The 16,707-nt window shown below is 39.1% G+C and overlaps 1 protein-coding gene across 9 annotated transcripts in view; it reads left to right on the forward strand.

Moving 5' to 3' along the window:
- The window catches only part of GRID1 (glutamate ionotropic receptor delta type subunit 1), a 601,199-nt gene that overhangs the window by 482,188 nt on the left and 102,304 nt on the right, over positions 1-16,707 (forward strand). For all 9 annotated transcript variants that reach the window (XM_083844348.1, XM_083844347.1, XM_083844345.1 and 6 more), the window contains one exon: positions 5,815-5,988. In XM_083844348.1, coding sequence (XP_083700474.1) covers positions 5,815-5,988 — 174 coding nt within the window. The remainder of the gene's footprint in view (positions 1-5,814; positions 5,989-16,707) is intronic.

The following is a 16,707-nucleotide window of genomic DNA, read 5'->3' on the forward strand; positions in this document are numbered from 1 at the left end:
CCCAGGTGATAAGACAGAACCAAGTACAGATAAAGTTTCTGTTTTATTGATGCTTTTCCCCCTCCACTTCCAGAGCATTCACTCAAAATGTGCTTCTGCTAAAGCTTCAGTGGACTTTTGCTCAATTTTCTCATGTCTGCTGTTTTATAGGTCTATTTTCAGCACCCTTTCTGTAAGAGGCAGTTTGTTATATGAGAGATGAGAAAGTGTTCCATTGTCTCTGTCCTGGTGTGACGTATTTCTTGCTTTCCATTTCTACCCTGCAGCTCCAGTGCTTCTGCCAATAGTTCTCTCTCCTTTTACCACATTGGACATGCCTAGTATTTCTGCAGTTATTCATCCCTTTTCTTTCAGAATCAAATGGCTTCTCAGTCATCATCCGGGCACTTCTTCTAGAGGAAAATAATGATATAGAGATCTCTATAAAATATTTTTCAAAGATTGAGAAAAATGAGCAGAGAATAGCATGGCAATTATCAAATAAAGTGTCTCAGCAAGCTACTTTATCTCTCTTTTTTTCCCCAAGGGTAGCATGTAGGAAGATGTTAGGTTATGTGTGATGAACAGTGTCTTCCTAATGCAGGGCTTGTAGAGTAATCTTGGGGAAACTTTTGACTTCAGAAGAAAAATTCCTTATGAATGCAGTGTTCTTCACTTTTATTTGGAAAATCTTTTTCATTTTGGCTAGAAACGCCTATGTCATGCCCTCTGAGTGACCAACTGTCAGACCCACGGGGGTCTGCAGATAGTTATGGCTTCATTTTTACTTAGGTAGAACCGGGACTGTCTAGAATTCTACTCAATCTTTCTGTCTATATGGAAGGAAGTTCCAAATTTTCTTTTAGAGAGTCACTGTAAGTGGTGATGCTGGTATTTATTCTGATAATAAGAAGATAAATATTTTATGCTTCCCTGTGCCTTATTTTGTTTGAATAAGGCAGAATTTTAAACAATAATTCAAAATGAAAGTAGGGCAAGCATTCTAAGATATGCATAATCTTTTAAAATGATACAAAAATGCACAGTTTTAAAAAAAGAATTAGAATACTAGAAAACTGGATTTTTTTAAGATCTAGCAAATTACACATTTCAATGCAAAACTTAATAATTATTTACATGTCTAAATTTATTCCAGTTTTATTCCAGTAATGTATATTTACCACTTGCCCACACAAATCTTTTGAATGCTATCTATGGTACTACAGATTTTTTTCCCAAAAAATGTATAATTTTCTTATATGCCTGAAATATGGATGTGTGTGTGTGTGTGTGTGTGAAACTTGACTGCATATGCACCTGCATCCTGCTCAAAGTAATTTGTAGGGTTCAGAATTGACCTAATTCTCTTGCTGTTGAATTACATTGAAACAGTCAGTTAGGAGCAAAGTCAGATGAGTGTGTTGTTATGAGTTCTTTTGTCAGTGAAATAGACATTAAAATCAATGGCAATTTATGTTTTGTCTAGCTTTAATAGCTGTCATTTTACATGCTTTTTTTCTGAGATAATTACTTTTTATTATGGAATAATGTTTTCTTAAATCAGAGGATCTTTTACTGTATAGGCACTCACAATGATCTGAGACAGACTTCTGGGCACCCACTGAAGACTCCTTATAACTAGAAATAAAGCTAATTCAATGAAATTATAATCCTGTGGGGATTTTTAGGGGCATTGGGTTAAAGGAAAAGAAGTGAGCCAACGTCAAATGTGTGGGAGGACAATGAGGACAGAAGTTGGACAGGTGGTCATGCAGACTTGTATTAGAATATTTTCTGTGATATGAAAAATGTCCATGACTTAAAGTATTAACCTGTATATATATGTGTGTGTATGTGTCTGTTCATGTGGGATACAGGGAAGCCAGAGTAATATTAAGGTTGAGTAAATCTATCTACAGAGTGAGCTGTCACAAATGTCTTAAAAACTGCTTATTGTGAAAGATGTTTTCTGAATTTTCAACTAGTGAACAAGCATCCATTTATAGATGTATGTAATGCATTGAGAGGAGCAAGAATAATCTAACAAATAGCATTGATCCTAATGTAAAAATTCTTTGTATATCTGCAGCTTTGTCTCCATGAGCATCCTTGTCCTCATTGCCATTCAGTTTAATCCTCCAGCTTTCTCAGGGATATTCTTTCTGGAATTCTCTTTTTGTTCTTCAAATTATTAATGTCATTAAAATTTATATTATTCTGTCATTACCTCTAAGAAAATAGAGATTATAATGTGAAACATAATTGTCTCATTTTGCAATTTCTGTTATGATAGTTGGGCACAACTAGTGCAGATTTAAATATTCCCCTGAGCAATATGGATAGGTATTAAGAACTAACTGAAGTTCTTTTTGTGCAGATAAATAAATAGATAAATGAATTCCCCCAAATGACCAATGTATGTTAGCAAATAGATAAATTAATGCTACAAATTCTTGAAGAGTGAACTTTGCCATTAATATGTCACATTAACAGAAAATAGTGTTTAAAGGAATACCTTTTCAATGTTGAGTTGGGTGGTAAGAACTAATTTTACAGATTTACACTTATGTATGCCTACCAAACTATTTAAGTGTTCCCTAAATTATTTGGACTATCCAAATTCTTTCTCTTAATGAAGGCAAAATACAGCATAAGGACACATATATGAGAACATACTTTATTCCTGGGAAAAGTGCTCTCTCTCCATCCTCATTCAAGAAATTCAATATTTACAGGCCTGACTGCAAATTGCTATTTGAGGTGCAGGGCAATTTTTCTTCCTTAAAACATCCCAGAGCCAAGCAAATGACACCATCTGTATTAAGTAAGGATTTACCCCTGTTGAAGTAGTAACATCATGGGTTCACTAAAGTCTGAAAGTGGGCATTTAATATGGAATTTGGTGAGGAGAACTTGCATGGCCAAACCAATTCGTAAGTACTATTTAGAATGCAGCGTTCACACCTACTACAGGAAGTAATTACTGTGCTGTCTTGTGATGTGTAATGATCCATGACCACGATTGGAAAATTGGGGTACATTTGTTTGGAAAAAAAGCTCTAGGATGGTATTAAATGATTTGCTTAGTTATCAGTTTCACGTTGTAAAGAGAATTTTCCTATGATGCACAGGAAAGAAAACGTGTAACTTTTAAACAAATAACTAGAGGAGTAGAGTTTAATTATAAGATCAGCGTGAAATGTTTTTTTCCTCTGTGACTTAGAACTATTTATTGAATATATGCTGTTACCCTGATGGATCTAAATGTAAAAGCCAACTTCACATATATTTATTTCTTCTTTCTTGGATTGTAGGCTTTTTTTTTTTTTTTCTCTCTGTATTTATCACAGTCAGAACACAGGTGACCTTTCTACATGTGACATTTAAAATTTCACGTGCTTCTAAGCCAGAACTGTGGTTTTCCTAGAAATGAGCCCTTGGGGCCTACTGACACCATGCAAGGCAAAGGGCTGCAGCCACGCCACTAGGCCAGGGAAGCACAGCCGGGCCGCTCTGGTGAAGGACAGTGGTCACCTGCCCCCCTCCGCATTTCAGGCACTCAGCCTCACTGTCCTGCTTGTGGAGCCACCCCAGGTGCCCCACTTTGCTTTGTAGGTGCCCCTTCAGCCACGTGGCTGTACCACCACCCTGGCTGGAGTCAGCCTGTGGTAGGCCTAGAAAGGCCTACCTGTTTTCTTCTTTGACTGTACAGTGACTAGGCTCTCCCATACATGTGGCATGAGTTGAACTAAAGTTTTGGATGATTCATGGTATTTTTCTCAAAAGATATCTTCTGATTCCAGTCAGTCTGAGTTTGCCAGTCAAGGGATGCAACCTAGAGGGTTATGAGTTAAAGGTATCCCACAAACCTGTTTCCCCCTCAGACCGCAGTGGCAGAAACTTAGACATCTTTTGTGGCATTAACACCCTCAGCCCCAGAGAAGAAGAATTGAAGGCTGCTCTCTGAAGGACTCTACTAGAGCTCAAGGGTCTCCTGTGGTGACCCCCTGCGAGGCAACAGGTGCAGCCCTGAATTTTCTATCAAGACTCAAAATCTTTGGCTTCTTTTAGAATATATTTATTTCTGTTTTCACTCAGCACCAGTTGGTCTGTCATTAATACAACGAATTTCACCCTCTACAAAGTTAAAAGTTCATGTTCCTAAAAAATTATGGGAAATCAGCAAAGAAAAACTAAATTGAGCCAAAGTTACAATACTAGTCGACCGTAACAAGTAATTATAACAACCCCATGGTCATTTCACTCACAGCTTGACAGAGCAAATGGCAAGAAAAGAAAATATTTTTTCTTGAATGTTAAAAGTACAGAGTCGAGTTCTCTTCTGCTGATGGCACATTGCAAGGTGTGGGTTGTGGTGACAAAACGGACAAGTACAGCAATACAAATTGTTGGCAGCCCTCTGAAAGAGGCCATGTGTGACCTTGGCAGTGGGGTGGCCCAGATCTGCAGGTTGCAGACAACCTGTGCTTGAGATGGGCTGGTGTGACTTGCAAAGCTGCTGGTGGCAGTGGTATGGAGCTCGGATGTCAAGCCGTTCATTGAGAAGGGTGCGCCTGAGGGAACGAATGCAGTCTGGTGCAACCGCCTGTCATTTCCAATGGTGAGCTTCTGGTAGGAAATAGCCATCACAAGCTGTACCACTGTTATGATTTCAGGATCAGCTAAGACCATGATTTTCAAACTACTTGTTCCTAGAGTAAAAATAGAGGGTTTGTTTAGATACAAAATACAGAAAAGCATGTGGTTGAGTTGGCTCCAATTGCAACGTAAGGGCAGTCAGTAGATGCAGGATCTGTCCATGACCTTGAGGTTTCCTTGGTTTGTTCAGCCCAGAGCAGAGCAGGCCGAGGGGAGGCTTCATGGCGGCCTGCAGCTCCTTCACGAGGGGAGCAGAGGGACTGGGCGCTGAGCTCTGCCCTCTGGGGACAGTGACAGGATCTAAGGGAATGGCATGGAGCTGGGACAGGGGAAGGTCAGGCTGGATATCAGGTAAAGGTTCTTCACTGAGACGGTGGTCGGGCACTGGGACAGGCTCCCCGGGGAAGCCATCACTGCACCAAGCCTTTCAGAGTTCAAGAAGTGTTTGGGCAAGGCTCTCACATGTATGGTCTGATTCTGGGTGGTCCTGTGTGAACCAGGAGTTGGACTTGATGGTCCTTGTGAGTGCCTTCCAACTCAGGGTATTCTATGATCCTATTTATCCCACATTATTCTGTATGCAGAAATTCACATTCGTATATGTGTCAATCCCTACCATAAAGTTTCACATATTTTTGATTTCATAATGTAGATAACCTCAAAAGTCTTCCCTAAGTCATTATGATAAGGATTAGCCTGAATAATTTACTCTTTTTATGGGAAAAGTACTTTCTTGTACTATTCTCAGATATAGGGGCCCTGTTTTCTAAAGATGGTAATGTTTTCTATTTGTTTTGGTCTGAGTATGTAGTGAGGTTCTATTCTGTTAAACCAACATTCTTTCTGTATACATTTTGTTTGAAGGCTTTTCTTGTTTTTTACTTAGAAACCTATTGAGACCATCTTGGTGCTTCTCTGTGAGGAACTACCTCCACAATATGTTAGTATTGCCGAAGTAGATGGTACTGTGTTAAGCTGTTTTCTTTTGTTTCAGATGATTAATTTAAAAAGTGCTGTTATTAAACACAAAATATGAACATTTGTCCTAGAAAACACATGCATCTGTAACTTGTTTTCTTCCACTGTCCATTTAAAAACATTTATCAAATAATGAAAGATAAATATAAAATGTCTAGGCAGGTATATATTTTTAAAAGTCTGTGTCTCCATTCACAGGAAATCACCGATAATGAAATATTAGAGTTGGTACATAGTGCTCTGGGGAGGATGACAGTTATCCGGCAAATTTTCCCGCTCTCAAGAGACAACAATCAGAGGTGCATGAGGAACAATCACCGAATATCATCGCTGCTGTGCGATCCACAAGAAGGCTATCTTCAAATGCTGCAGGTCAGTAGCTGTGCCCAGCAGAGAAGTCCATTTTAGGAATTTGACATGAGATAGTTTTCTGTGACTGAATTACCTCAGAGGGAGAGTAAAATTAATGCAGACAAATCTGTGCATATAACTTTTGATCAGCTTTTCCTGACTTAATTCTTTATTTCCCAGAAACAAGTGCCTTAGATATGATCTTATGTCCATTAAGTACTAGAAAGCAGTTGCAGTAACTCAGAGGTCGTTTTGGATATGTCATGCTTTTACAATTCTCTCTGTATGTGAAAAAAAAAAAAGTAAGAAAGAAAGAAAAAGTTGTGCTGTTATAGTATTGTTGTATCACTATTTATTTATCATATTTATGCCTATTAGACATCTGATGTGAAAGAGTTAATCTGGGAGGATAACAACTTTGATCGGTATTAGACTGTGGAGCATTTCATATTTAGTTAAATGGACAGAATCCAGCTGATGTGTTCAATCTGTCCCGTTTCAATAGTCTCAGAAGTCTCTCACAGCTGATGATTGTTTGAGCATGTGAAATAGGCACTGCTAGTTTGAGTTCCAGATTTTGGTAATAGATTTGACTCTGGTGCAGGCAATATGTCAAGATTTCTTGGTAATTTAACCCAGTTATCAGAATTTTTCTCGCATTAATTTCAGCTTAAACATAGTTTTAGTAGCTATTTCCAATGATAGTGCAAGAATTTTGAATCGGGTCTTAGGCTTTTGATAGGACTCTCTGTGTTTCTAGTTTACTTTAGTTATGGCTAAGAATTTCATCTATAGTACTTTTGAAGCTGCTGGATAAAACTGAAAACTTTAGTAAGATTGAGTGTACAAGCTTGGTGACAGCCTTTTTGTTGTAAATTTGATCTTAACCCAAGATGGTGTGCGTATACAAAGGTCAAACCTGTGAGTTGGGAAGAATGGGTGCTGTGTGTGAGGGTGAGTCTATTTAGGGCTTGGTTAGGCTGTGGGGAACGGGCTGTCTGCAGTCTGGGCTTCTGCAGCATGGTCAGGAAAAGGGCTCTTCCCAGGGGTTAACTTACTCTCTGGCTTGGAAGAGCTTCTGCAGAGCAAGGTGTGAGGCTTACAGGAAACCAGGAGAGGAAGGGAGATTCCCAGGAAGAGAGATGCGTAAGGGAGAAGTTTTTCCAAGGAACATGGATGCAGATGTGTGTTGTTCAGGCCCTACTAAAAAAGGTTTTACCTGTACGAACTGAAACCTTCAAGGAACGGGTATGGGTATTTCCTCCTTAAAGAGAACCTCTGCCTGACTCAGATCAGAGTGGGTTTGGGGGGCAGACTTTGGGAAACGCCTGTAACATGCACTGTCTCTGTGAGCACTGGTCTGCTCTTTCTGTGTAGGGAAAGTCTGTGCTTATCTTGGTATTAGAAAGAAAAAGACACTTTTGATCTTTGTTAGCAACTTTGAGGTATACTGTGATGAGAACAAAGGCCACTCGTTTCAGAGGATCAAAGCAATTTCCAGCATGTTGAAAAAATTATCTATCCTGCACCAACAAATCACTCACTGGGGAACAATCTTGCATTATGACAGGATTCTGAGTATTTCTGTCTATGCTGGTTTATGCATAATGTAATTCAGAGACTCATATGAAGGGCTGGCAGACACCTCTCTGAGGAAGTTATTTGCTAAACCACTAATTGGTTTGCTAGCATGAATAGCCTCACACCCTGTTACTGAAGTTCACTGACAAAGGACTCTTTAGGAATCTAAATACCCTTCCTACTGCTTCACAAGTGTGGGTTTTGAGAAGCAAAACATCTTCAGCATTCAGATTTTCTGTCCTTCAGAAATATTATACTACTTTAGAAACAGCTATTAAGAGAATGGAACAGTAATGTTATTCTTTACCCATTAATTCCTTCTCAAGGAACTTAGAAACGAGAAAGAGGTGCACAGAGGTGCACAGGTGTATAGTTAGTGTTATGGAACTTGATTCCATAACTTTCATGTCCAGCTACACTGAAAAGGAATACTAAGAAAAATGAAGGGCACTGTTCACTGTTACCAGTCTCTCAGATTAACCACACTCAGTAGTCTTGTGTTATTTTTAAGTTTCTACAAGTTGAATATAGGATGTTTTTATCATATGCTGTTATATCTGAAGCATATCTGCATTTTTTCATAGGCTTTGCCAAAACATCTTATGTAACACCTTGTGGGCATAGAGCTCATATTCATTTCTAAGTACGACTGGCATATTATTAATGGTCCTGCAATTCAGGTACTTCCAATCTTCTGTTTCCCTTTTCTCGCTTAAAAAATAGTTCTGACCTTTTGCTGTAAAGAAGTACATCACTAAATTACCCGTTACTAGAGGCTGCAGTAGCTCCTAGCTATGTGTCAGGCTGCATGAATCCACCAGAGGCATTGACCGCCTGCCGGCACTGAGTCCTTGCATTGCTTTGAAGTAGTTTGATTAACACCACAGTTTGGAAATCCCTGGCTCATGCTCCCTTGGGCAATTTCATATTAATAATTCTTTGTTGTCAAGGTTACTTACCAGCTATTGTTGGTTAATTATTTATTTAATGACTTTGAAAAAGAATAAGCTAATCTCTGTCAGCCTCTAGCTGTAAGATTTTATAGGGGAGATTTTGGCATTTTTTAACAAGCTAGTAAAGAAAGAAACATTTACATCATGGATTATTAACTTTCTTCTGGCTAAATTAATGAAAATCTTTTTGGCATGGTTTTGTTCTCAGTGTCTTTACTACCATATCCTGGAAAGTTGTTTTTCAGTGGGTGATCATCCCAGTTTGGCATTCTGACAAGACTTTTAAAGATCAGGCTGTTCTGCAAGCTCATCCAAAAACTCATCTGTTCCTAATGTTTTGTGGAAATCCAATCTTACTCCATCAACCCACTTGTCAAAATTTTGCTCATACCCTTATTTCTTGCACATATAATATGCCCAGCTGAGTTGCTGCTTCAACTGGAGAAAAGCATTTATAAGGTTTTCTGTCTTGGTCATTTTATTTGAATTCACAGGACTATATTAATCTCTGTCTTATTCTTCATATATGTTTTCTGTGTCCATCTCTTCTACTTTTTATTAAGTGTAGCACTTGTTGTCTTCCACTGATGATGTGTATCGTGTGGTTTGGGCCATCAGCATTGTCAGTATCGCCTTATCTGGAGAAAGAATACTGAGGCATGTTGGGATTTAAAGACAAATCCAGTTAATCCTATATGCCTTGTATGTATGTATTCCTATGTGGCATTTGAATGGTGTTTAGCAAGATTACCACTATTAAACTGTTTAGATGATTTCAGACATAGTTTTCCACACTCAATTTTAAGAATTTTAATGCATAATCTATTTCTTCTTTTCAAACTCTTCCTTTTTAAATATTAGCTTTGAAGCTTGTCTACAGACTTAATTTTTGACGAAGATATTTTTTCTTTCTTCAGATCATTCAAGATGTGTTCTGTTATAAAATAAAAATGTTTTTCTGGTTAGGTTTTTAAAGAAATATTTCTCTTTAGAAATGTGATTTCCTTTACAGTTTCCTTCTTTCCTTATTTACTATTTAGACAGTTGATAAATTCAATCTATGTGAGAGCCTGTCTATATTAAAACATATTACAGGGACGCAGGATATCTGGAGTTATTTAGCATGGTCTGAATATATAGTAAGATTAAAAAAGCAAAAAGAAGAAAACTCCATCAAACTGTGTCACAAAAATAATAGTTATTCCTCAAAGGATTCAGAGTTCCGCCTCTCTGCTGAAGAACTATTCCGGGCATTGCTTTGACATATTCAAAGAGAAGATGTTAAGAAGTGTGAGAGGGTATTCCTTGAAACATCTGCTCTTCTTTCCATGTGAAAACTTCATCTGCTGAAGACTTGATCATCAGACAACTTTGTAGGCATCTCTTAGCAGCTGTTTCTTTAGAGCTACATTTTTGTTTATGAACTGTCTTTCTTTCAGGAATTGCTGCAATATAACCACTATGCATGGAGGTGTTTTTGTTTTTGTTTGTTTGTTTTTTATCCCAGAAGCATTTGGCTTCATAAACTTAAGGGCCTGATCCTGCAATTTTATCCAACTAAACAGCCTGACTGTCATTTGACCTATTTATACTGCTGTTATCACACAACTGTTAAGTGCTACTGGGAGCAATAAATATTGATTGAGCCATATTAAAAAAATATACTTTCTGTCATAAAGGATTAATAAGCCCCATTTTTCTTTTCATTATAAACATATATTTGCATGTCTCTTTAGCAAAGCAATTTCGGACTATTGGCCAGATGTTCAATCACAGTGGAAGCTGTTTTCTTAGCACTACATGAATGAAAATTAGTCTTGAACTGACTTCAGCACCCATTGCATGGGATATCTTTCTCTCAAACCCTATAGCATGTCTTTAGGTGTGTTAGCAGAAGTATGGGCTTAAAATAATAATAATAATAAAAAAAAAACAAAAACGGATGCCCTCTGACCAAGTGCAATTTTGTGGCAGCCTGGAGGTTTGAACCTGTGGTGGTTTTACCCTGCTGGGCAGCTAACTCCACATAGCCACTCCCTCACTCTCCGTCCTCAAAGGAAGAGGGGAAGAAAGAAATTACTATGTTTTCCAAGCTCAAGGGTTGAGATAAGGACAGGGAGATCACTCATCAATTACCATCACGGGCAGAACAAACTCAGTGTAGGGTGATTAATATAATTTATTGACTATCGCTGGCAGACTAGAACAGTAAGAAATTAAAAGCAAACTAGGAACACCTTCCCCTCATCCACTCTCTTCTATCTCCTCCCCATGAGCGACACAAGGGAACCCCTAATTATTTATATATGATAGAGGGTAAAATTATCATCTTACACTCTATTTTTCCAATTCCAGTATTACCTCCTGTCCTGCTGTCTGACTCTGTTATTCTCAGTATGCTTTATCAAGTGTCTCCCTGGACAGTGAGTGTTGGCTGTGCCAAATTCTTGAGATGTCTGGTGAACAAAGCCAATGTCCTTCAGCTGACAAGTTTGAGCTTTACACTGTAATCCAGGCCTTATTGCTAACATGTTGTTAGAAAACATATTGAGTATGAAAACACACAATTAAGAGAAATACTCATAAGAGCTAGCTGAAGGACAGTGAACATTTAGAAAATAGAAATTGTATGTAAGGAGAAGAGTGGTGTGAGATAGGTAACTCAGTAAAAAGAGTGGAAATTGAAAAAGAAGTAAAGAATGTTTATTATTTATTTTTTTATTTTTTTTTAAGGGAAAATTTCTGATAGTGTAGGCTTCCAAAGAAATATTCAGAAACCCCATTGTTTGACACACTTAAAACTAAACAAAACTGGACAAATCACTAAATAATATGCCAGTTAATTTCCTTAACATTGTAGGGCTTGACTAAATATACTTCTATGGTCTGTTTTTCTGTTGTTTCATGAAAATTTTATTCAGGTTTTTGTTTGCCTCAGTGATAATAAATAGCCCTTTGGAAGTTTAAAGCTGACATTTGAGTCTTTCATGAAAGTTTGCTTTTTGACACTGTTTTTCTCGTGAATGCCAGACTGCTGGCTGTGATTTTGTTCCCCATGAGCAGCAAAGCATGTATTTAAAACATAGACATTCACACAAAGTCTACAATGGGCTCTGCAAACTAATTTAAGAAAACAAAATGGGTCGAGTTGTTAGTGTCTCTGTCCTAACAATAAGCGTAACCTTGTAAGCGTGCTGTTATAAGTAAACAAACTGTTGATCTTTGCTACTCCTAGCAAGATGCATCCTGTCATTAGTGACACGAGTGCCTAACTGTGTTTGTCAGTACTTGAACTCTGAAAGCTGAAACACAGTTTTAGTGCGTGCTGGTGTGTGCATACGCAAACACAATGATATCACTCCCCAGGCAGCGAGCATTTCTGCTGCTGGCAAGCTGTGCTCAGTCTGAGCTCATCTTCCATCTGCTTCATCCTTGGAACTGACTGCTGTGGCCACTCACAGGGTGATTTTGGCAGCAGCAGGGTACAGATGCAGAGTTTGGGAATAAGTTTTTGAAGCAGTGGCATCTGGGTGCCTGCTTGTCTTCCCAGCTGATTTCTTCAGTGGTCTTATCTGGCTGGAATTCTGTCTCTGCTAGCAACTCAGAAGTTGGGGTCACTCTTTGTGGCTTGCTGTTCTTCCCAGAAGAGCACTTGTCTATGATTAGTTCTTCTGAAGGAGCTAAAAGCAATCTTCATATTTAACTTTAAATTCATTCTGGAAAATCTCACAGAATTCACATGGAAACCTCTTTAAAATCACATTTAGTAATGTAAATAGGAAAAGATTTCCATTCTCATATTGAAAATTTCTGCTCTGTTCAACTAGTTCATGGCACCTTTTTTCTTCATTGTGAAATAAAGGTTCCCAAGAGCATCCAAAATGTTCCTGAAATAATTTCTAGAATATATAGCAGAACATACCAAAAGTTACTCACGTACAGTGCAAACTCTTTAATATATTTGTAAAACAGTCAACATCATTCTTATAGCAGATAGGTCAGAAAGCATTTAGTAATACTACATCTAGCTCTTACAACTCTCATCAGTCAAGTGAAGGAGGAACTGAAAATTACAGTTTCTTTCTCCAAACAGGACAGATATGAAACACTTTGTTCTACTCTAGGAATTTTTGTTATATCAAGGGGCATCCCTGCAGGCAGATACATGTCTGTTCCTCCTCTGTTCCCCCTGAGAATATATAAGTAAGGGAAATAAGAAACGCTACAGAGCTTGGAAAACCCAAAGGAGTCAAGTCCATGGACTTATTTTTTCTTCTCCCTTGCTTTGCTATCAAGTCTGAATAGCTATTTGAAAACTGATTTTCAAATATACTGTTCTCTTATGTCTCAGACAGCACTGGTGGAAACAAGGTATAGCTGATCCCTTGGTTGTCTCACAAATTCCTTCATGGGTCATTTTTGTATGCAGGCGGGGTTTGATAACTGAAAATTGAAATATGTGTGCACTTGCAGTAACAAGTGTATACAGGCTTTGTCCAATCACCCCTTTTTCATTTTGCAACATCACTATTCTGGAGGTTGTAGCGAACTTGTAATTTTATGGAGAGGTTTTGTGGAAGACATTTTTCTTCTAAAATAGTCTTCTAGTCTGGAGAAGAGAAGGCTGATCGGCAACCTCATTGCTCTCTGCAACTCCCTGAGGAAGGAAAGCACAGAAGGAGGTGCTGGTCTCTGCTTCCTGGTCACTAATGGCAAAGCTGCAGCAGGGGAGGCTCAGACTGAACATTAGGAAAAATTTCTTTACCACGAAGGTCGTTAAACACTGGTACAGGCTTCCCAGCGAGATGGATGGTGCCCCGTTCCTGTAAATGTTAAGAGGCATTTGGACAATGCCCTCAGTAACATGCTGTAACTTTTGGTGAGCCTCAAAGTGGTCAGGCAGTTGGACTTGGTAATCTTTGATGGTCCCTTCCAACTGAACTATTCTAGGCTAGTCTGTTCTAAAACACAGTGACTGATGGTGCTATTGAAAGAGATTTAGGTATTCAACTTTGTAGGAGCATGTTGTGAGCAAGGCTATTATGACTATCTTGCTTTGAAGAAGCAGTGAAGGCCTGTGGAATTGTTGATGTATTAAATGGAATATCATAGAAAATAAAGGAAATTATTGTAGCAGTGGATTTAATGTGAGATCAGGCCAGAATATGTATCTTGTATTCAGTAACATTTTTCTACACAAAAATATTTACATAGTAATGAATTAAGGCAGAAGGTGATTGTTTTGAAGGGTTTCAAGTATTCTTATTTTTATAGCTCAGAAAGAAGTTAGGAAAAAAGAAGATGAAATATACATCAATGTAAGATGATGGTACACCTTATCTCCTTTGTGGAAATATTGTTAATTCCTTGTATAGAACCCTTACTTTTTTTTTTTTTTTCCTCCTTTCTTTTCCCTCTATTTTTAGTAGACTGGAAATGGCCAGGTAAAATAACAAAACCAAAACAAACAACAACAAAAAAACACCTGTAGGCTTGAAGGATGCTCCTGTTCAGCTATGCTCTTACCAAACTACTCAGGCATCGGATTAGAACTGGAACCATAATTCTGTTTGCATATTTTGTATTCTAAAAAGAATTGTTAATTATGTGAATAAAATTCAACTTACTTTTCCATTGGATGTTGACCTATCAGTGAGTAATGGGTAAAATAAAAGTTAAAATTTACAAATGCATGCAGGTCAGTATTGCTGAATACTTAGAGTATGATTCTATGAGAAAATGTACTTTGCTGATTAAAGAGTACCATATACTAATTTTTGGGGTGGAACTGGAGTGCCAAAATTCCAGTGGATCAGTGTGCACAGCATGATGTGCAGAGTAGTCCTTCCATGACAAAAAATAGTAACTTGCTGCGTCCCCTGCAAAATTTACTTCTGCCTTGCTGTGCATCTCTAGATTCACGACAGAAGGAAAGAGATAGTGTGAAACTCTTCTTGTGCAGACCCTTCTGTGCTGTCATTTATTTTATACCATTCTTTCAAATGAAAAAAAGAAAACAGTTGTGAAACAAAATCCATTATGGGACTAACTAAAATATATGGGTTAGGTTGGTAAACAAGTGGTTGTTTTGTTTTGCTGTACAGCATGAAGTGTTTCAGTTGTATGCAAGGTCGTGTAGGCTAAGGTAGTCAAAAATATCTCTCAAGCTTTTAGTACAGTATACATGGATAATCATGTCATAAAAAGTAGATAAGAAAGGGAAAGCACTGTACCTAAGTACACCTTGTATTTTACCTTAGAACTCTCTACTAGCAAACTGTTTTTGGGAATGAGGCTGCATTTTCCCAGAGCTGGAAAAGAACAGTGTCAACCTGTGAAAATACAAAACATTTCTGCTTTGTGGCTGTTCCAAGGCAAAGTGACAATAAGCTGTCAGTTAAAAGTGTGGGTTTAATCAAATTCAGTGGGAGCAAAGAGGATCCTGTCTCTCGTGGCATGTAAAAAATTTCATTTTTCCTTACATGTAAAATGTACTTCTAAGCAAGTTTTTTTGTTGTTGTTGTTGTTTTTGTTTGTTTGGTGGAGACTAGAAGAGGAAAAGTGTCCTGTTTGATAATAAGGATTTGCTTGGTTGCTTTATTTGAAAATTGTTTGGAAAATATCTGTGGAGTAGGGAGACAAATGCAGTAGAGCGGAAGAGACTTAACAAATCTAGAAGCTTACTTGCTGGAGCTCATATTAACTCTTTAAGTACTTACTTAAAAAGAGGAGATCTGGAAATTAGCTGCTTTGGAAACTCTTTGAAAAGGAGAAGGACTAACAAGATCAAGTGGTGAATATAAGGAATGCGGGCTTTTTTTTTTTTCAGGAAGGCTAGAAAGAAAAGGAAGAAAAGATGATGACATTAAAACTAGCTATACCAAGTGGGTGAGATTCTCAGTGATAGTATTTCATGGATTTTGCAGTAAGATCCCTGTTTGTATTTAGTCACTTAAATAGGTGGGTATCCTCAACATTTTTGTGTGTATTTTCTTCCTATTTTAATTCTTCCAAAATGAGTTTTTATTTACATATTTGTTAAGATATTTTGGTCAGGAAGGGCTGGAAGGTAGATCCGGGAAACTATAGGCCTGTTAGTTTGACCTCAGTGCTAGGGAAGCTCATGGAGCAGATTGAGTGTCATCACGCGGCACTTGCAGGGCAAGCAGGCGATCAGGCCCAGTCAGCACGGGTTTATGAAAGGCAGGTCCTGCTTGACGAACCTGATCTCCTTCTATGACAAAGTGATGCGCTTGGTAGATGAGGGAAAGGTTGTGGATGTGGTCTACCTTGACTTCAGTAAGGCTTTTGACACCGTTTCCCACAGCATTCTCCTCGAGAAACTGGCTGCTCTTGGCTTGGACTGATGTACGCTTCGTTGGGTTAGAAACTGGCTGGATGGCCGGGCCCAGAGAGTTGTGGTGAATGGAGCCAAATCCAGTTGGAGGCCGGTCACTAGTGGAGTCCCCCAGGGCTCAGTACTGGGGCCGGTCCTCTTTAATACCTTTATCGATGACCTGGATGAGGGGATTGAGTGCACCCTCAGTAAGTTTGCAGACGACACCAAGTTAGGTGCATGTGTCGATCTGCTCAAGGGTAGGAAGGCTCTGCAGGAGGATCTGGATAGGCTGGAGCGATGGGCTGAGGTCAACTGTATGAAGTTCAACAAGGCCAAGTGCCGGGTCCTGCACCTGGGGTGCAACAACCCCAAGCAGCGCTACAGGCTGGGAGATGAGTGGCTGGAAGCTGCCTGGCAGAGAAGGACCTGGGAGTACTGGTTGATAGTCGGCTGAATATGAGCCAGCAGTGTGCTCAGGTGGCCAAGAAGGCCAACAGCATCCTGGCTTGCATAAGAGACAGTATGGCCAGCAGGGCTAGGGAAGTGATTGTCCCCCTGTACTCGGCTCTGGTGAGGCCGCACCTCGAGTCCTGTGTTCAGTTTTGGACCCCTCGCTACAGGAAGGACATGGAGGTGCTTGAGCGAGTCCAGAGAAGGGCAACGAAGCTGGTGAGGGGTCTGGAGAACAAGTCTTAAGAGGAGCGGCTGAGGGAGCTGGGATTGTTCAGCCTGGAGAAGAGGAGGCTCAGGGGTGACCTTATCGCACTCTGCAGGTACCTTAAAGGAGGCTGTAGCGAGGTGGGGGTTGGTCTGTTCTCCCACGTGCCTGGTGACAGGACGAGGGGGAATGGGCTGAAGTTGTGCCAG

The sequence above is a fragment of the Anser anser genome (assembly GCF_964211835.1).
Source record: "Anser anser genome assembly, chromosome: 7".
In the NCBI taxonomy this organism is placed as follows: Eukaryota; Metazoa; Chordata; class Aves; order Anseriformes; family Anatidae; genus Anser; species Anser anser.